General features: G+C 47.1%; 1 protein-coding gene across 1 annotated transcript in view; it reads right to left on the bottom strand.

Annotated features, from left to right (window-relative positions):
- SYNE2 (spectrin repeat containing nuclear envelope protein 2) overlaps positions 1–21,114 on the bottom strand; it is a 455,935-nt gene that overhangs the window by 336,368 nt on the left and 98,453 nt on the right. Inside the window, exons 5-12 of the mRNA XM_088471237.1 lie at positions 19,993–20,070; positions 19,812–19,904; positions 14,687–14,862; positions 7,408–7,604; positions 4,650–4,750; positions 3,353–3,454; positions 3,125–3,253; positions 2,403–2,567 (exon numbers count right to left, since the gene is read on the bottom strand). Coding sequence (XP_088327363.1) covers positions 2,403–2,567; positions 3,125–3,253; positions 3,353–3,454; positions 4,650–4,750; positions 7,408–7,604; positions 14,687–14,862; positions 19,812–19,904; positions 19,993–20,070 — 1,041 coding nt within the window. The remainder of the gene's footprint in view (positions 1–2,402; positions 2,568–3,124; positions 3,254–3,352; positions 3,455–4,649; positions 4,751–7,407; positions 7,605–14,686; positions 14,863–19,811; positions 19,905–19,992; positions 20,071–21,114) is intronic.

Here is a 21,114-nt window from a genome sequence, read left to right as displayed (position 1 = left end):
GGACGGGGTAAAAGCAGCCACAAAGATCTGTCCGAATCAATCACGTAATGTGGCTGCAGTTGCAGCCGCATTGCTTGCGGCTCTGAATCAGGCCATCTGTGTGTGTTAATACTAAATGTCTGTCCTTACTGACCAGAAACTGACAAGTAGATCACACTGTAGGCAACTTAGCAGATAAGGGACAAGTTGAGATTTTCCATAATCTACTGTGATAATAGACATAGGATGTGAGTTACCAAGGCATCAACGATATACACAATAAAAATCCCCAGGCTAGACTGTTGGAATAGCTGCAAGTATTTCTATACATGCCACTCTATGGAAAATGGTGGTGGGAGCGCCATGGGAACAAGCGGTAGGGCATATATAAAGTTGTACATGCTAACCTTATTATCACCAAAACTGAGAAAATTGGGCATAATACACTGAACCCATCCTTGTGTAGTAGAAGGCCTGTGACAGAGCCTGCTTAGACTTATAGTTCCCTTTATTAGCCAGTATAACAGTGTATATACATTAAGTAAGAGGACGGTAATATTAACATATTGGAGTATAATTGATGCAGTGTCCAGCCACGGGCGGTAAGAGGATTAGAACACCACATATGGAATAATACCAACCCTTCCCCTGCCACCCACAATATAAAGCACAAAAGCGTACATCGGTCTATGTACCCAAAGCAAGAAATGGAGCAAAACAATAGTCTGGGGACAGACTGCAGAGTCTAGAACAGTATTATAGTACAGGAATGTACATAAAACATAAATTAAATAAAGAGTGCCTGACTCTGGAGAGGTATTCCCAGTATAACATCTGCCATCTATGACCCACTAGTGCTCTGTGGCGGACAGCACTCCTATAATGACATAGGGCCTTTTATAGAGTTGTACATAAAACACGCCTCGGCACTCGCAAAATGGGGTCAACGCGTCCCCCGTATTAAGGTGCCTGTCATTCAGACTGTGGCTTAGAGGGCAATGTGTGTGACGACGCTGGACCCGTTCTGCACATGTGCAGTACAGGTCATATGCATGCACAGTCTCCCACCATTGGAATTGTACGCAAACCATTGCAGAACTATGAAACAGGCCCATAGTCCCGTATAGTCCTTTTGGCATCTGATGGGGTAAGCGAGGCATCCATCTTTGTGTGCAGTCATTCTAATCTCTGACTGAAACGACTCAATCCTGTGATATTTGGCTGCAAACATGTGTGTTCAATTTGGTACTTTTATATTTTGTTGCAAAAACTACTCGTGTTTGCTTCCATCCCCTAATTAAAAGTTTACATGCACTTCTTCATTAACCTTAGGTCATAGGGCCTGATACAGAGATGGACGGATTTGCAGAGCCACACACAAGCGGCTTTGCAATTCCATCCATTTAAAATGCAAATACAGAAGGAGGTGTCAGATACCTCCATGCTGCATCTGCGTGATCCTAGCGCTGCAACTGAGGTCGCAGCCTGGGATCATCATCATTGTTGATCCTTCGGCCAAGCTGCAGTAGCTGAAGCCTACCGCAGCCTGACCGGGTCCTGGCAGCTTGCGGGGTCAGGAAGTCTGTGTGCACCCACGCAGACCCTGGCCTCGTCCCTCACGGAAAATGAGAGCGACACACACCCGTTTCCGGGAACGCTGCCCAGGAACGCTCCCGCTCCGCCTCCTAATAACGGCGCAGCCCGTCAATCAGGCTGCCGCTGTGAGTCTCTGCGAACTAATTCGCAGACGGGGGGCTGCACATGCGCAGTACACCTCCTCCACATGCGCAGTCCTCCCACCATCGGAGACGTGCGCTAATCATCAGGTTAGCGTACATCTCTGAATCAGGCCCATAGTTCTTTTTTACAAACCACCTCCTGTGTGCTACAGTTCATTGCTAAGATTTATTACAAGAGAAACATTAAACACATTGTTAAAAGGATATCCTCTATAGGGGCTCAGTATATTTGTTAGACATTCACAATGTTGACATTAATTATGCCGACACTGACTATGTGGACATGATCATTATGTCAGCAATGACCATATAAACTATGTGCTGAGCGATTCGGTTTTGGCTCTGATCTTTATGCCAAGTCCTGAGTGAGGCAAAACGTCACCTTTCACAGACAAAGATGACGTTTTGCCTCGTTCTAAGATCCGAGCCAAATTGCTCATCTCTAATGTAAACATGAAGAATGTCGACACCGATGTTATGTTGACACTGTTAGGATGTCGACATACTGTTGTTCTTGTCATTCTATCCATAACTCAAACCCTATCAGCAATGCTAACTCTAACGTAAAAGTTAACCCTAAAGCCAAATGTCGACCTTCTGGTGTCGTCGTTGGGAGTGTCCACATCATGATCAGCGACATAGTGACTGCATACCCTTTATGGAACATGGTGTGCGATGCCGTACCTTGAAGGATAAAGACAGAGTCTGGAGCAGAGACATTGTATTGTAGTGACTTCCCGATTTAGGTAATGCCTGTGACATAAGGCTTTCTACCTCTGAGAGCCAATTCTCAATAATGTCCAGAGGGGGCGGCATACTGCGATCCAGCTGCTCTTTCCACTCTGCAATCTGCAGATCACATAACGAAGAGTTTAATGAAATATGTGCACTATAACATAAATGAATGAGTAAGTTGATGCATGAAAAAGCAAACTACAACATTGACCGCAGCAAACCCAACACCCCTGACATTTCCCACAATTCACCAGTTCTCAGTTACTGGTTCAGTCAGCAACTCATTAATTTTACTACATTTGGCTGTCACTTGCAAAGGAGAGATTTCACGGTCAGGGGATAAAGAAGTAGGAAACTGAGTCAGCTTTTAAATCAAATCAGCAGCAAAGTTTCTGCGCGCAAACACAGCTTTCCATTCACTCCATAAAGAGTCGTTCCACTTCGTCTGTTTGTTCTGCATTATCCCATTAATGAAATATAATTATTTATATCATAAAGCGCTTCGAATAACAACACACATGCACTGTAACCCATGGCAACCAGTAACACATCTCTTCTCATTGTCCATCCTGCATTGGACTGAAAACAGCAAGCAAGTGACCGGTTGCTATGTACTGTTTGCTCTATATAATTACATACATAGGATTGCTAACCGGGACCTGTGTTCTCACCTGCAGTGTTATATTTTCAAGTGACTGTTTAATAAGTCGTTGTTCTTCCGCCTGCAGCGACTCCATTGCAAAATTAGTCATGAACACTCGCTTCTGTTCATTAAACTTTCTCATGAATAACAGGATTGCCTAATAAACAATGAAAGATCAATATATATATATAATTATCCTAAGACCAATTCTCAGAAATGTGATTCTTTTTTTTTAATTATTATTATTGGTCTCTACCTGATACTTTTTGGTGTACATCTCATCTTTCATTTCAGTAAACAAATTTTTTAATGTCTGTTCCTCCAAATGCAACCACTCCATGACTTTGCTTACTTGCTGCTAGAAGGGAGAAAGTAAATATGTTGCATTACATTGTTAACACGGTAGCACTAAACAGGCATTCTGAGGTTAATGATAAGTTGGCCGCTATTAACTCAGGATCAGTCATCATGTTAAATATCGTTATTCGTTTAATCTAATATATTAAACATAACCTATATGTTTTCTGACCAGCATGTCCCATTGGGGACCATGTCGCAAATGACACGTTACAAAGTGGTCATTCCATAAGAAATCAATAGGAGCTCTCTGATTGGTCAGAGCATGGCAGTTCTCATGCTGTGACCAATCAGAGCACTCCCATTGATTTCTATGGATTGACTGCTTGTAATCTGTCATTTGCGACGCAGTCCACAATGGGACAAGTACTCTGGCCTATATGTGTTGTTTTGTTTTGTTTTTTAAGTACCCGGGTTGGAATGAAGAGGACCCTTTTACAAAGTATCTGAGTGAGTACTAAAGTGGTGAACGAGGAGTGTGGGGAGTGTTTATTTAATAAAGGAATTTTTTTCAGGTGCAACCACAGGTCTCAGCAGCCCGTTTGCCAAGGCTTGTGGTTCTGCAACTGCACATCATGCCCTGCCAGTCATTTAAATTGTGCATGGCAGGGCTAGCCAATGTGCCAGTTAAGAACAATACTACTTATTTATTATTTCTACAATATTTATTAACCCCAAACCCACACTATCAACACTGGGCTGGTTCTTCAAGAGAGGGGCACATTTTTTTTTTTTCGCAGGCCCCACTTCCCTAAGGCCTTTTACTGACCACCCTATTGCCGGGTGGCACTATGGAGTGGGGGGGGGGGGGGTGCTGCGCGTGTCACTTCTGGTACGATGTCCTCCCCTGGCTGGTAAAGCATAGTGCTGATTAATGGAATTTCAGGGAGACCCCAAGACTAGGCTTAGAGGCCTAATGCTGGATATGAATTTGTGGGGGTAAATACAGACTTTTTTATGGTTTTCTATTTTATAAACAAAAAAACATATAGAGAATGCTGCACGTAACCCAAACCGTACAATGAATATAAATGGCAGGTAAGTTTCGAAGGTCAAAATGACCTTCGGTAAATTCAGTGGTTCTCACCACCAACCCGCCACTGATCCATGGTGAGGTCCATCACTTTGAAAACATGGCCATCTCTTAATAGTTTTTTGCCCAATGTGTCTTTTCCCAGCATCAACAGACTACGCACCAACATATCTCTCGCAGAGTCCGGCACATTCTTTGAATACTGTAAAAACTGCGCCACATAAGTCATAATGGATTTTTCATCAGGATCCAAAACATTTAAGTCTATGAAATAGAGGGAAAATTGAATGATAAGTATCCAAACATATGTTGCAGATTAAATAACAATAATTATAATATTTCTATTTACATGTTCGGGGAAAACTGTAGAAACGTATATATACTGGCGCATGTCATGTGTTTATACTTCATCCGTATCCTAATGTTGTCGCCATGTGGTGAATGCAGCATGGTTGGCTTTCAACGTGGGGATCATTGATCCCCACGTGATATAGATCATCAATAAAAAAGATGACACATTGTGGACGCTGCTTTTTCTGTCTTTAATTTGTCAGCTTGCACTGAGGATCTGTTCTACAGCCATTCGCAACCGTTCTAGATGCGCTCTCCATACAGGACAAATAGGAACATCACACACTACAAATACCAGCAATTATTTAACAGCATCGGATAGGAAATGACACAAACACATTTCTGTTCTGTAGACCTAAGCAGACGTTGTTTCTCTAATATCACAGTGGAATCCTGAGCAACTGAATATAGCCAACAAGTAGCCTTCATGACCTGCACTGCACTTCCCCGAGATGTTCATCTGTTGTGATAGATAATGATCTTTCATCACTACTTTCAGGTGTGTTTGGTGTAAGATAAGGAAATTCTTTTCAGATTATTTGGATTCTCTAACACCAACATGGATTTGTATTAGATTCCGTGCCTCATTTCCAACAACACCTCAGACGTCACCACGTGCCCTCACAAGGAGGTATGAGCTTCCCTGTTGGACAGCTTGCAGATTGCGGGCGGCTCTGCGTTTTGCTTCCAGGTCTGAGGAGCTGGTGAGAGACTAAGAAGACGTAATTGGTACACTAGTGGTCAACTGAGATGCCAATATGTATCAATGGAAGGCGTGCCGGGACCAGCTAAGTCGGAACCAAACAGTGCATGACCAAACCAAAGTCAGCACCAGGAACAGTCTAAAGCAGTGTTGGCTAACCTTGACACTCCAGCTGTTAACCTTGACAACCCAGCATGCACTGCTACAGTTTTGCTATTAGGGCATGCTAAAACTGTGGCAGGGCATGCTGGGATATATAGTTCCACAACAGCTGGAGTATCAAGGTTAGCCAACACTGGTCTAAAGTCTACATACATAGGACCAAATCACAGGAATTCAGGAACACAAAAGCACAGGTAAGGGCCTAATAATCTGCTGGTTTGAATTTAGCAGGTTTTTCATGTGACCATCCCTTTAAATCCTCACCAGAGTGCATTGGAAAGTGCAGGGAAAAAGCGGCAGCAGCAGCAATTATCAGACCCGGTAAGAGACTGCCAGGTGTTGCACAACCCTATTATGTTTGTCTAAGCCACCTGTCTACCCTCACACCTCAGCAGCGTGATAACACTCAGGACCTCATTCAGAGCCGCTCGCAAAATGCGAGCGCTCGCTTTGAATGACGGCGGCCGCTTCTATGTTCAGAGCGGGCCTCGTGGCCGCTCGCTTGGCTGTGGGCGACCACCCACAGCTTTAGCGAGCGGCCAGGTTGATGGTTTTGATGGTCAAGACCATCGCGACCATCGGGGCTTGCGACGAGACCCTTCTATTAGAGCCGGAAGCTCACCACTGACATCATGAGTGATGTCAGTGGGGACGCCCCCAAATTCCTTCAGGAACGCCTCTGTTTGGCCAGCCACCCCCCACCCCCACCCCGCTTACAAAACGGTGCGAGCTGTCGATCACCACCGACAGCCGCCCCTTTTGTAGTGAAATTCTCTCGCTCCGGGGCTTGCGCAGTGCCTCAACATCGACCCGCTTGCGAGCGCACAGGCACTTGCGAGCGGGTCTGAATGAGACCCCCAGTTTTAAACAGTGGCGCAGTTTAATATACAGTACAGGGGGTAAGTGCTGAATTGGAGCCAGGGCTGCACAGCAGACCGTTAAGCAGACGCTTGTCACCTTCCAGTTCTGAATTCTTGAAGGAGAGCTGCGCAGTGCTGTCCTCACACACTGCATAAAGTCACCTATAACTGTAAAACAAGGTGTACTGGTTCTTCCTGTGTCACATAAGGGGATACGTATCAAGCCTTGGATAGAGGCGTTTGTGATTTCAAAGACTGTGCTACATAATCCCCAATGTTTGATACATCTCCCCATAGAAAGAATAACAAACTACCTTGAGTCCATGTAGCAGCGCTGCCCCCAAAACCCCTGTGCAGTTGATACTACTGCTATACTAATGCACATACATTCGTTTTCACGTGAGTAAAACACATTTCATAGAGATATCTCAGTGTTCTATTTCCCTGGAAGCCCGGCGTGTGATTAAAGATGGACAATATATAATTGCTGATGTGCCCTTTTATCACAGTGGATGGTAGTTATCTATGGGAGTTGAGACAAAAGCCCAACTGTAACAGCCTGCGAAGTGCAGGCAGCAGTGAGGCAAAGGAAGAGATGTATCAAGCCTTGGAGAGTGATAAAGTGGAGAATTGCCCCCAGCAACCAATGAGTTTAACAGGGGCCATGTAGAATACGGGCAGCTTCAACATTTAGGAGTGTTGTGAAAGTTCAAACTTGATTTTTACCATTTTTTATTATGTTTTTCACTGTTCCATTAAATTCTCTTTTATTACATGAACACAAAACTCATGGAAGTAGAACATCCTTTATGTGTCTTACAGAAAAACAGATTGAAATGATTTACCTCCTGGCTCAAGGAGTCTGGGGATTTTTAACTCATCCTCTGCGATTCTGAACGCCTCTAGCAGTCGTTCCTCATTGGACTTGTCACGTAGCATCTCCATATCAACGAGGTCCGGTCTCAGGGAGTGAATAATTGATAAGAAAGCCATGCCATTTTTCCAGCTGGATTTGAAATCTGTTACATTAACGGATCCCATCCTGGAAAAGTGCATTTAAAAGGTTTATACAAACTCTACGTAAATGCATTCCAATTAATCTCATTGTGTAAAAATAATCTGTTACCTAATTGCGCCATGTTATCAGTAGAGAAAAGTAGCCATGCGCTACCAGCAACTTCAAAGTGAAGATGTATAAGGGCGACAAGGGGAGGTTGGTGCAAAGACTCCTCTGCCACAAGGCTGTGTGTCACATATATAAACAGACATTTGCCCGCACAGCCTGCATCAACTTCCATTAATGGGTACTGCAGTCTGTTTGCATGTCCTATCTATGCACAGGCCATGCACACATATAAGTTCATGTATAAACAATACCTACCAATGCTTCTACATACCACTTCCTTATTACAACTTTTCTAAATTACTGTCATTTCATTGTTTAATGAAATGAAGGGAAACAGATGATTTGGGCTATATCTAAAGCATAATTAATAATATTTAATATTATTGGCATTTTAAATTTTGCCGGCCACTGACAGTTGGCTGCTTTGAAAAGCCGCCATTTAGTAAATATAGCTCCTTTTGTCATTCATGCATCCAATACACACAGTTATGTCTTAAATGCTCTAAAGACACTTTCATGCTGTAAAATTTATGACCACTGTAAAAAAACAAGAGATATGGTAAGAACTTACCTTTGTTATCTCTGTTTCTACGAAGTCCATAGGGTCCACAGGGTTGACCTTGGGGTATAGCTGGATCTGGATCCACGGGCACCACGCAGTTAAAGCTTTGCTGCTCCCAGGATGCACTTGGGTCCGTCCTCCTCTATACCCCGCCCCGGCCACAGGCACCTCAGTTGGTAAGCAGCTAAGGCCGGAGGAGGAGACTAAACAGAGAGAAGGAAGACTGGAACACACAAGAAACCATACTCACAGAAATGGGAGATGGAAAACCGGTGACCAGCCACACAGCCCATTTGAAGCCAGGTGCGTCAGGGCGCTATGGACTTCGTAGAAACAGAGATAACAAAGGTAAGTTCTTACCATATCTCTTGTTTTCTACTTCAGGGTCCATAGGGGGTCCACAGGGTTGACCTTGGGGATGTCCCAAAGCAGTTCAACTAAGGGCGGGGACGCTCCTGTGCTGAAAGGAGTACCCGGCGCCCAAAGGATGCATCCTGAGAGGCGAAGGTGTCAAACGCATAAAACCTCAAAAACGTCTGAATTGAAGACCAAGTAGCCGCCTTACACAGCTGAACAGCGGAGGCGCCACGTCTAGCAGCCCAAGAGGGACCCACAGAACGAGTGGAATGAGCCTTAACAGAGGCTGGCACAGGTAAACCCTCCTGCGCATAAGCCTCACAAATAACTGAACGAAGCCAACGGGCTAACGTTTGCTTGTTGGCAGGCCAACCCCTCTTGTGAAAACCGAAGAGGACAAACAAAGAATCCGACTTCCTAACCGAAGCAGTCCGGTCCACATAGATTCTAAGTGCCCGGACCACATCCAAGGAAGCCTCACCAGCAGAAAGATCAGGTGACTGAAAAGCTGGCACAACAAGTTCCTGATTAATGTGGAACTTTGAAACCACTTTGGGCAAAAACTCAGGACGCGTGCGGAGCACTGCCCTGTCCTGGTGAAAAATCAGAAAAGGAGGGCGACAGGAAAGCGCCCCCAATTCTGAAACCCTCCTGGCCGAAGCAATTGCCAGGAGAAAAATGGTCTTAAACGTCAGCCATTTGAGCTCCACCGACTCAAGCGGCTCAAAAGGAGGACCCTGCAAGACCCTCAGTACCACCGTCAAGTCCCACGGAGCCACCGGAGGCACGAAGGGAGGCTGGATCCTGAGAACACCTTGGAAAAAGGTGTAAACATCTGGCAGTGTAGCAATCCGTCGCTGAAACCACACGGACAAAGCAGACACATGAACCTTCAGAGAGGCCAGGCGTAAGCCGAGGTCCAAACCCGATTGAAGAAATTCCAAGATTCTGGAAACCCGGAACACCTGCGGATCATAGTTTCTGGATTCACACCACTGAAAATAAGTGCGCCACACCCTGTGGTAAATCCGCGCAGAGGCAGGCTTGCGTGCCCTAAGCATGGTACCAATCACTGAACTGGAGAAACCCCTAGACCTCAAGACGGCTGTCTCAAGAGCCACGCCGTCAAAGACAGCCGACCCAGATCCGGGTAAAGGCAGGGCCCCTGAGACAACAGGTCCCGACGCTGAGGAAGAAGGTACGGAGCGTCGATGGAGAGGCACCTCAGATCGGAGTACCAAGGACGTCTGGGCCACGCCGGAGCCACCAGCACGAGCGTGCCGCCGTCCTGCTTGAATTTCCGCAGAACCCGAGGAAGTAAGGATATCGGAGGAAACAGATACGCCAGGTGAAACGTCCATTTCACCGACAGAGCGTCTACCAGACAGGCGCCTGCGTCTCTTGTCCTTGACCCGTAAACGGGCAACTTGTGATTGTGACGGGAGGCCATCAAGTCCAGCTCCGGCAGCCCCCACCTGTCCACGAGTAGCTGAAACACCTCTGGGTGAAGCGACCATTCCCCGGGATGCACATCGTGACGGCTGAGGAAGTCCGCCTCCCAATTGAGGACTCCGGGAATGAAGACTGCCGAGATCGCTGGAACGTGACACTCCGCCCAAGCAAGAATGCGAGACACCTCCGACATTGCTGCCCGACTGCGAGTTCCCCCTTGGTGGTTGATGTACGCCACCGTGGTAGCGTTGTCGGACTGCACCTGAACCGCCCTTCCGTGAAGAGCGGGGCCGGACGACTGCAGGGCCCTGTACACAGCCCGCAGTTCCAGGATGTTGATGGGGAGAAGTGCTTCTTCCGCGGACCAACGACCCTGAAGCGATAATGAGCCGGTCACTGCCCCCCAACCCCGAAGACTGGCATCCGTCGTGAGCAGGACCCAGTCCGGGATCCAAAAGGGGCGCCCCTCGACCAGATGCACCGTCTGAAGCCACCAAGCCAAAGACTGCCGAACCTCCGCGGACAACACCAGCATCTGAGAGCGGATCTGGTGAGGTAACCCGTTCCATTCCGATAGAATCAGCGCCTGCAGGGGCCGGGAATGGAACTGGGCAAATTCCACCATGTCGAATGTCGACACCATGGACCCCAGAACTCTCATAGCTGAATGGACCGACAGGCGGAAACTGCTCAGGCAACTGTGTATCCGCAGCTGCAGGGAGGAGACCTTCTCTGGAGTCAGGAAAATCCGCTGCTGACGAGAATCCAGCAGGGCTCCCAAATGAACCATCCGCTGTGATGGAATCAGGGAGGACTTCTTACAGTTTATCAACCACCCGTGTGCTTGAAGACAAGCAATGGTCAGGTGGAGATGTCGAAGAAGCACCTCCGGGGAGCTCGCCAGCAGCAGAAGATCGTCCAGGTACGGCAACAGACGTAGACCCTGACCCCGAAGGTGGGCAGCCATAACCGCCATCACCTTGGTGAACACCCTCGGAGCCGTGGAAAGGCCAAAAGGCAACGCCCGAAATTGGTAGTGATGGTTCAGGATAGCAAACCTCAGATACCGCTGATGTGCCGGTGCTATGGGCACATGGAGATAGGCGTCCTGGATATCGAGGGAGACCATATAATCCCCGGGTTCCATCGCCAGAATGATGGAACGTAACGTTTCCATCCTGAACCTGGGAACTCTGAGGTATCTGTTCAGAGACTTAAAATTCAGGATAGGGCGATGAGAACCATTGGGTTTCTGTACCAGAAACAGAGTAGAATAGTACCCCATCCCGCGCTGAGACTGCGGAACGGGAACAATGACCCCTGCTTGTAGCAAGGATTCTATAGCTACCTGAATCTGACCAGCTTTGGTCTTGTCCAGAGAAGGACTCGTACAGAAAAACTGGTGGGGCGGCCTGAACCGAAAAGACAGGGCGTACCCCTGAGAGACTACTTCTCGAACCCAGGCATCCGTGGTGGTATTGTGCCAACACTGGGCGAATTGGAGAAGTCGGCCTCCCACTCTGGGGTCCCCCAGAGAGAGGCCCGTCCCATCAGGCAGCAGGCTTATCCTCCTGCTTGGAAGAAGGGCGTCGAGCACTCCATGCTTGCTTCTTGGGCTTGGGTGCGGCCTTGGTCGCCGAATGTCTCGGGAAGGACTGGCCCTTGGCCTTACCCTGAACCCGAAAGGACCGAAAGGCAGAGCTCCTCACTTTAGCCGGCGCAGAGGCCGAAGGGAGAAAAGCCGACTTGGACTTAGCCAAAGTATCCACTATTCTGTCCAAATCCGGACCAAATAGTAAATCACCATTAAAAGGCAAGGCCTCCAGACCCTTTTTTGAATCTGCATCAGCCCTCCAGGACCTCAGCCACAGGGAGCGCCGAGCAGATACCGCTGCAGCCGACACCCTAGAAGTGAGCAGGCTGGCATCCAAAGACGCTTCCCCAATATAGGAAGCTGCATCCCGCATCTGTCCCACTAACGCTCTCTGGATATCCGGAGCCTCATCAGGAAAGGTATCCTCCAAGGCATTGGCCCATGCCTCAATGGCTTTAGCCACCCAGGAGATAGCCATGGACGAACGAGCCACCGCCCCGGAAAGAGAATAAATGGACTTTAAACAAGTCTCCACCTTCCTGTCCGTGGGATCCTTCAAAGAGGAGATAGACGGCAATGGCAACGTCGCGCTTTTGATCAAGCGGGTAACGTGGGAATCCACCGCCGGCGGAGTTTCCCATTTCCTGCAATGAGCTTCAGGAAAAGGATAGTTCGCCGCCAACCTCTTCTGTGGATGGAACCTCTTACTAGGTAATTGCCAGGCCGCCGCCATATGATCCGATAATTGATCAGACAGGGGGAACACAGTTGAGGTCACCTTGGCCTTTTTAAAATTAGGAAACTTCGACCTAGGAGCCGGCGCATCATCCTCAACATGTAGGATAGCCCGCACCGCCCTAACTAAGGCTGGAACATTAATGGAGGACTTAGCTTCCACCTCCTGCCCCATGACATCAGAGTCAGAGTCCTCATGGATTTCTCCATCATCTGAGGACACTTCCGAGTCCGACAACTGCGCAGCTAGTGAACTCACAACCGGACGTTTAGACACCCTTGGTGGCACATCACCTTGCAACATGGACTGAAACGCCGAGGATGAAGCCGCCAGACTCTGTACGGAGCTGGATAGAACATCCACCCAAGGCGGAGGCTGCAAAGGCCCTACAGACTGACACGTCCCTGGGGAAGACTGCACATACACAGGCAGTCCCGAGTAAGGACCCACAGTCTGGGCCCCGGGGGAAGACCGCAACATTTGTGGAACCCTCGGGGAATGGGGGATGGTGGGCTGCGGTAACGCCCTAGAAGAGACCGCTGATGGGACCGATAACCGGTCCGCAATAGACGCCAGCACCTGTGAAAACATCGCCCAAGGAGGGTCCTGTGATACAGGGGGGTTGGAGGGGCCCGGTACCAGCTGGCACCGCCCGCACAGACCATCCTGAGATAAGTCCTCCCCATCAACTCCAGCAGCACAGCGTCTGCAGGAAAATAGCACAGGAGCCACAGAGCGCTCAGTCTCCTCATCAGACATGATACCGTAAATCACAAGAAACAGGTATCACCAGAGGAATTACGGTTTTAACACCCACGCACTCACCAGTATGCGACACAACAGCCCAGATATGGTACTGTGTAGCACACAACAGTATGTGACTGACCCCACAAATACGTGTTTTATATAAGTGAGGGTCTCAGAAAAACGCCCTTCCCCCACACACCTGCCGGGCCGTAGGAGAAGGAAAGGGATAGGTATAAACTGACAGTAAAGGAGAATAAGTCACAGACAGGCAGCACTAGCAATAGTCACATACAATGCAGAAAAGTTATACTCACTGCACCTTCCGCTACAATCAACCGCCCAGATTCAGTGTCTGGGAGGGCTATAGCGCTGTGTACACTGTCCTTTAGCAGGGGAGAGGTACACAGGGGGACCGGTCCACTTGATACCGCCTGGGAGTCTGCGATGTGCCAGTAAAGATGGCCGCCGGAGACCTCAGAGGAGGAGTGGCCGTAAGATAAGAGCAGCTCAGCGACGCCAGACTCCTAGTTGAAAGGCGCGCTGAGCTGAGGGGAGGAGCCGCTAGACAGGGAAGGCTGCCTCCCCTGGCTAGCAATTAACCCCCGGGTTGCCGGTCCCGCTACCACCCTGATACCCTGGTGGTCTAGCGGACACGCGGGGTATTCCTCAATTGAGGGGGAGCCCGCCGCCGCCGCTAGCGCCTCCGGTCTGTCCCCAGAGACCGGAGGCTCCTGACTGCATTGAAGTATCCGCGGGCCGCCGCACGCGGCGACCCGCGGCTTACCTGATCCCCGTCGCGTCCGGCAGCAGTCAAGGGAGTCCCCAGAGCCCGGCTAGTACAGGCTCTGGGGTCCCGCCGCGATCCCCAGAGCTGTACTGGCGTCGCGGCGCCAGCGGGGAGAAGGAGCGGCAGTGTGGACGTCCTAAAGGACAGTCTGATGCTGCCGCTCTAACAGTGTAAAAAAAGAAGAAAAAAATAAAAAATTTCTCTTTTAAAATAAAGCTTAGGGGCTGCTCCTGCAGCCCCACTGCGACAGGGTGACCCGACTCCGGCCGGGCACCAACTAAAACTGAGGTGCCTGTGGCCGGGGCGGGGTATAGAGGAGGACGGACCCAAGTGCATCCTGGGAGCAGCAAAGCTTTAACTGCGTGGTGCCCGTGGATCCAGATCCAGCTATACCCCAAGGTCAACCCTGTGGACCCCCTATGGACCCTGAAGTAGAAAAACTCATAACACTTCTGTACAAAAACAATAAAGTGACATTAAACATTACTAGAAAAAGTCTAGACACGTCTCCCAGATTACATAGCTAGCATGACATTTCATTATCCGAGAAACACTTGGGTGGAAAGTCGCTATTTGATAATTCAGTAAATTAGGTTTCCATGTTTCAATTCATTATTTGGCCATTGGACGAATTATTCCACTAACGTTTACTTGTCATCATGGCAGATCCCAATGTGCCTGCGCCCATTCATTAAGGAAAAATTTTTCTGATGGCCATATACAAATGTTTTATTGTTAATCTACAAGAACACCAAGTACATACTGATCACACCGTTCCTGCGCCCATAAGAGGATAACTTTCTTTGCAGAGCTCTTCCATCTAGACTTGGCGCTCCTCTTGGGTGATGGACTTGCTGTTGGCGAGACGCCATTTTCTTTCTCACCCTCAACTGGTTGCTGGTCATCTGCAGCAGCCAAAATGCTTGCCAGGCCTTCAATCTGTCACAAAAGCAGTTACAGGTATAAATAAACATATATGAGAATGTCTACTCTAATAGTGTAATAATGCCAGAGGGGGAATCACAAAAAATCTGATGGGCCTATAGGGAAAGCTCGATCAGGTTCACCGTTTTTATACTATGTGCCCCTCCGGTGGCAAATGATAACAGTAGGTGATTTTCTGAAAAAATACAACATAACAGTTTGAACAAATGGCAGATGTATTTTCCACGCTAAAATATAAAGGGGAACTCTACATAGGGCTGGATTCTGAACCGGACGCTGCAGCTCCGTGTCTGCGACTTTTACCAGTATTGCGCCTGCAACGTTATGCAAATACTGCGACAAGCTCTACTCTGGTGTACATCCATGTGCCTGCTGGTGCAAGGACTGAGACGCCCACTTCAGCCTCTTTATACGCTCAAATACCGCATGGTGTATTTTCAGACGTCACCATTGGTATCACCATGGTAACTTGCACCAGCCCTATGGCAGATGAAGATTATATATGGCCTCCTCAACGATTCGGCACCTCTGTACGCAACCACTGTCAGCAACATGCCTGCGACACTCCCATAACACGCCCATGAAACGGACACTCCCTGCGTCCGTTTAGCCACCTCCATGTTACCGCCCGGGAACACCCAGTATATTTTGAAAACATTCCTGAGACTGTGCATCTCCCGTGCGCCTCAACTGCAATCCGACTCTGTGCACATGGCATCTGAACGCCTACGCAGTGCGACTTACACTGTGCATACACAGAAGAGAAAACTCGCTGCACTGCGTCCGACATCGCCGCTGCGTCAGACAGATGTCACACACACTTCTCCCAGGTAGTTGTGTCAAACACACTTCTCCCACATAGGGCCGTATTCCATCAGGTGAGAAAAGTCACGTTTGGCAAAAAGCGTTCGCATGGCGAAGTTAATGCCGCATTCGCCAGTTTTGATGCGATCTCTTTTCGTACTTTCTCAACGCACACTCCTGCTTTTCGCCCTATTCAAACACATATGTGCGATAATTGCGCATGGCGAAATTAGCGAAAAGTACTAAAACAACCTCTGTCACCTGGGGTCAATTAAAGAGACGGCCCCAGTGATCCCGGCGCTGAAGAACCAATGTAGGTAGAATAAGAAAAAATATATATATATAGCCAGATACACAGTGCTGCAAAATCTAAATGTCAGTTGCTAATCTGACACAAATAGAGAACACAACCCAGAAAAAAATTTTGCGCTACTGTGACTAGATAATAACATGTGCTTGATTGATAATTAATAACACCATAGCCTCTCTGAATCAAAAACAAACAACATTTATTAAACATACAATAAAAATTGAAAAGATAAAAATAGATAAAATGTATCTCTTAAATAAGAGTATAATTCAAAATATACAATTGTTGCAACAACTCATATGGCCATGTAGGCCTATATCAACTGGCGACTCACGGCTCCGGCAACGCTGAGGGCTGCGTGTAGCCCATCGCCTGCTGCTCAGCGGGGGAGCGATCCGGGACTGCAGTACAGCACGGACATAAACCTTACTCCAGCCGCCACTATACCTTCACTACACAAGCCCGGTATATTACAATTACCTACTGGGTATATACATCAAGCTTGTGCAGACTGCTCCCACTACGTGTTTATGAGAAATGGTGAGCTTTTGACCCGTTAATTGAACTTACAATAAGTATTATCCCGCATTGGGTAAAAGATCTACCAGTGGATATTATTTTACATGGCCATATGACTTGTTGCAACAATTGTATATTTTGAATTATACTCTTATTTAAGAGATACATTTTATCTATTTTTATCTTTTCAATTTTTATTGTATGTTTAATAAATGTTGTTTGTTTTTGATTCAGAGAGGCTAAGGTGTTATTAATTATCAATCAAGCACATGTTATTATCTAGTCACAGTAGCGCAATCTACTCCAATTTTTTCTGGATTAGCAAAAAGTACAGCACATTTTGTGGAAATCAGTCTGTACCCCATAAAAAGCCTAACTGACATAAGAAATCAATACAGAAGTGTATTAATAGCCCTAATAAAAGTATTTTGGGCAGAGCCGGCCCTAGGCATAGGCATTCTAGGCAAATGCATAGGGCATCTGGAATGCCTTAGGGGCACCCCACAGCTCTGCTGCTGTGCCATAGTGACAGCACCACCAGCCGGGCACGGTGACAGTCGCCATCCCACCTAGCGCTACCACAATTGGAGCTCAGCTCCGATCGGACAGTGCAGCGGTCAGAATGAGCTTCTGCACATGTGCAGAAGCTCATTCTGGATACCAGTAAGATGGCCATAGGAGGGCATGTCTCGAATGCCTAGCCATTGCCACTCCTCCTGTGGGCCTTTGCAGAGATGAGTCATGAGTGACAACTCATGGCTCCACCTCCATTAGCTGCCACAGCCCAGCACACATCATCCAGGCATCAAGAGAAGCTACTGCAGCAGTGACGGTCCCACTCCTAAGCCTGGCTGAAGAGAAGAGATAGACAGACGTCAGACCAGAGTCTGTCTCTAGGGTGATCCAAGTCCCCACATTTTTTAGCCCAAATAGAGATTTTATTACCTGCTCTGAGATGGATGAAAACTTTTCGCCAGTTTCTGCCTATGGAGTTTTCACACATGTGAACACTCCGGCAATTGAATAACGCGATACACACATATGCCCGAAAAGTTCACACCGGCGAACGCTTTTCACCAAATGCGACTTTTCGCACCTAATTGGATACGGCCCACAGTTGTGTCACACACACTTCTCCCAGACAGTTTTGCGTTGAATGGTCATGCAATGGTTCTCAACAAAGCTGTATAGCCCTATCCAGGGAAAGACCCAGGTCCTGGCAAAACATAGAATCATGTGATCGGCACAGAGGGTACATTTTTGAGACATTCAAACCCAAAATCAGAGGGTCTACCGCAGTGGTCTTCAACCTGTTTTGATTTTGGTAGCTCACCTAGCTGCAGTACTGCCGAGTGAACTAGGAGGAAGTGACCTCTGACGTGTGCTCCCCCGTGGCATTGACGCTATGGGTGGAGCCACAGGGAAGCACGTCAGGTTATTGCTGCTTCCCCGTGGTTCCACCCACGGCGTCTACGCTACGGCGGAGCGAGTGACTCCCACACTGCCCTGTCGTAAAATCACACAGCAGCCCTGCCTATAACCTTTTTCTCCTCTAACACACGTACCTCCTTGGAGCCAGCAATGTGAAATGTGCCTGTGTTTAAATTTTATTTACAAACTGCAACAATATTTTTAATTTCTTTGAAACAGCCAGATTTTTTTTTCTACAATTTTAGTAGCTCTTGAGGAGATTTCATTTTTCTAAAGTAGCTCACACCTCAATTAACATTGGTATACCCCATACCATTGCAACAATGGACACTCCTGACTCATAGTGATTCCAACAGAAAAACTGCATGACTGCGATAGTTTGTCCAATTAGTTGTGTTGACAACCTTTCAATGCTGTGAGTTTTGATTAGATTGTCTTTTCGCTGTCAGCCTGGAAGAAGTGTCTGTCTGATGAGTATATCTTTCAGCATAGAATTACTAGCACTTCTATTAGTTGAATGGCAGAAGGTAATTGAGAAAATATTATTTTTATTAAGATATGCCACATATATGCACATGGAAATATCAGGATGTTTTGAGGGAGGGCAATGCAACCATACAATAAAAGTGAGAACACCCTTTTAAATATGCTTTCTCCACCCCCTGAAGTTCATTTAAATATATAATCTTCAACATTATATCTCCTCTTTGCATTTGGGCACAGTATTAGAGGCTTTACTGTAACTAACCTGCATTTAGCAATGAATGACCCTATCCAGCCAGCTTTCCCCAAAGGTAGAAATGTTTGCACCCCTGCAGTCACAACCATCTTGATGCACTAAGCATGGTTTACCGGTATAAAGAAATTAGGTAAATTACGTCACAAAACAGAATTTGTGTTGTTTTTCGCAGCTTTGTAAAAGACACAATCAGCAACAGTCACCACGGCTCATGTCACAATGTAAGCAGTGACGTGAGGTGAGGTCAATGGCTGGGGAAGCACACATGGAGATGGGTCTCACCCTCTACTCTCTGTCCCCTCACTACACTAAGCTTCAGTGTCCATTGATTCTCCTACCTGCATCACTGTGTCTTCTCTTGCTGCTGCTGACTGAGCTCTGCTCTCTAAACACTGCAGTGCACTTCCTGGTCACATGACACATCCAAGGCCCAAGGCACGCCCCCCCCCCCCCATACTGAGAGGCATGCCTCTATTAGCTCTCTTTCTATGCAATTTACTGCCTGTGGTGTGGCCCTTCCCCCAGCTCTGCAAGCAGTGTCTGACTATACAGAAGTGAGGCTGAGCTGTTGATGCGTCAGCTCTAGTCTCCCTGCAGTCCCAGGGAGCTCCACAAAACTGGTGAGTGTTAACTATAAAAATGATTACAATAAACAAATAAAATGTTTATAAGTTATATCTTCTTTGTATTATTCTAATCATATTTATATCAAATCTCTGGAGTATGACAGGGGAGGGTCTGCCTCCCTTGCCTACCCTGACTGTAAGATCCTAATGGTTACAGCATAGCTGCTGGGTTGATGTCGAGGACTCTGCAGTTCTGAATATACTCACCTCCACCTCTGTCTAAAAGGCTCGGCAACCTTGAGATATTTCAATCAACAGTGATCAGAGATAAGAACAATCTGTCCATAAAACGGATTGTCAGCTCCTCTGCCAAGCATGGCAGAAAGACAGAATCATGTAAACCTATTTACCAATCATTACACAAGTGAGAATAGGACTAAAAATAACTTTTGCTAACCCAGTTGGATATGATGATAACACTGCTCTGCCTTACTACAATATGAAATTACTACGTGACTTTTTAATAAATGATTATCTCATGCCAGTGCTTCATACACAATTCACAGATACTTACATGGAAATGCAGGATGATTTGCCAAATTAGGCCAAGCACAATAGACGGCTTCCCACTAATGATGTCTTCAACATGAATATTTATGAGCTTGATCTAGAAAAAATCCAGTTATTAGTTCAGAGCAAATTAGTAAAGTAAAGTCATCATTAATTATTCCATCCCCAACAAGGGGAATACTCACCGATCTCTTCCGTAGGAAGGCCAGACCAGATTCTATGTTACTTCTAGACTGGAAGATATTTTTCCCTTTCTCACGCGGCTGTAAATGAGGCAAACAATAATTTATTAGGGCTTTTTCTTTTTTTTTTCAAAACTACATTTCAAGTTCGTTACTAAAAATTATAATACCGTTAGCATAAAATGACATTATACACATTTGTTTCACAAAATATATTATATATATATATATTATATTGTCGAGCGGTACATACAGAAGTCCTCATACACCTAGCCTTAATACGCCAACCTAATTGCATGACTCTCCAGGCAATTTCGATGTGTGGGCCTGATTCAGCAAGGATTGCAAGTGCTAAGACGCATGCACTTGGCCGATTTTCATGATCTGCGCATGCGTATGCATCCACTGTAATCGGGAGATCGCAGTCTGTATGCAGACCCATCACAGAGTGATTGACAGGAAGTACTCTTTGTGGGTGGTGGCGGTGGGTGGTCGAGCGAACACAGGCGCGCCAGTGCGTTTGAACGCCATTACAAGGGTGTGCATAATTAAGCCCCTGCGACGGAATATGCAGCCTGAGCTCTAGATACCGATACGAAGTTTAGCAGTTTGTGAGTGAGGTCTGACCTGCCTTAATTGTGCGTGAGGCTCCGATGGTACTCGATGGTGCCGATGTTTTCACATAGACTTGCAAGGTATTACAGATGTGAGAAAAGGGAAGTGGGCGTCTTTATGTTCTGCTGCGACATTGCGATCGCAGTCATTTGCAGAATTTCGCAGCAGAACTGAGTACGCGCTTGCTGCCGCGATCGCATCAGCGATCCTTGCTGAATCAGGCCCTGTGTCTCTGTGTGGTAACCATCGGTCCAGACACATGGACAGAGGAAAACCATTGGACACTTGCGCCCGATGGCTATCCTGCATCCACCTGTAAAATGCAGACTTCTTGCGATTCTGGCAAGTCTCCCCAATTTTTGTAACGCAACAATAGTTTAAAGGGCAAAGATTTAAACATTGGGCATACTCACAGCCAATATTGAGCTCGAAGGGAAGGAGATGTGACAAGGCTAAAAGTGACAGCAAGATCATGATTGGAAAAGCACCATAACCAAACAATCAGGAGCT

The sequence above is a fragment of the Taudactylus pleione genome, unplaced genomic scaffold, assembly GCF_031769625.1.
Source record: "Taudactylus pleione unplaced genomic scaffold, aTauple2 ptg000113l, whole genome shotgun sequence".
Classification (NCBI taxonomy): Eukaryota; Metazoa; Chordata; class Amphibia; order Anura; family Myobatrachidae; genus Taudactylus; species Taudactylus pleione.
This window is presented reverse-complemented; position numbering and strand designations above follow the sequence as displayed.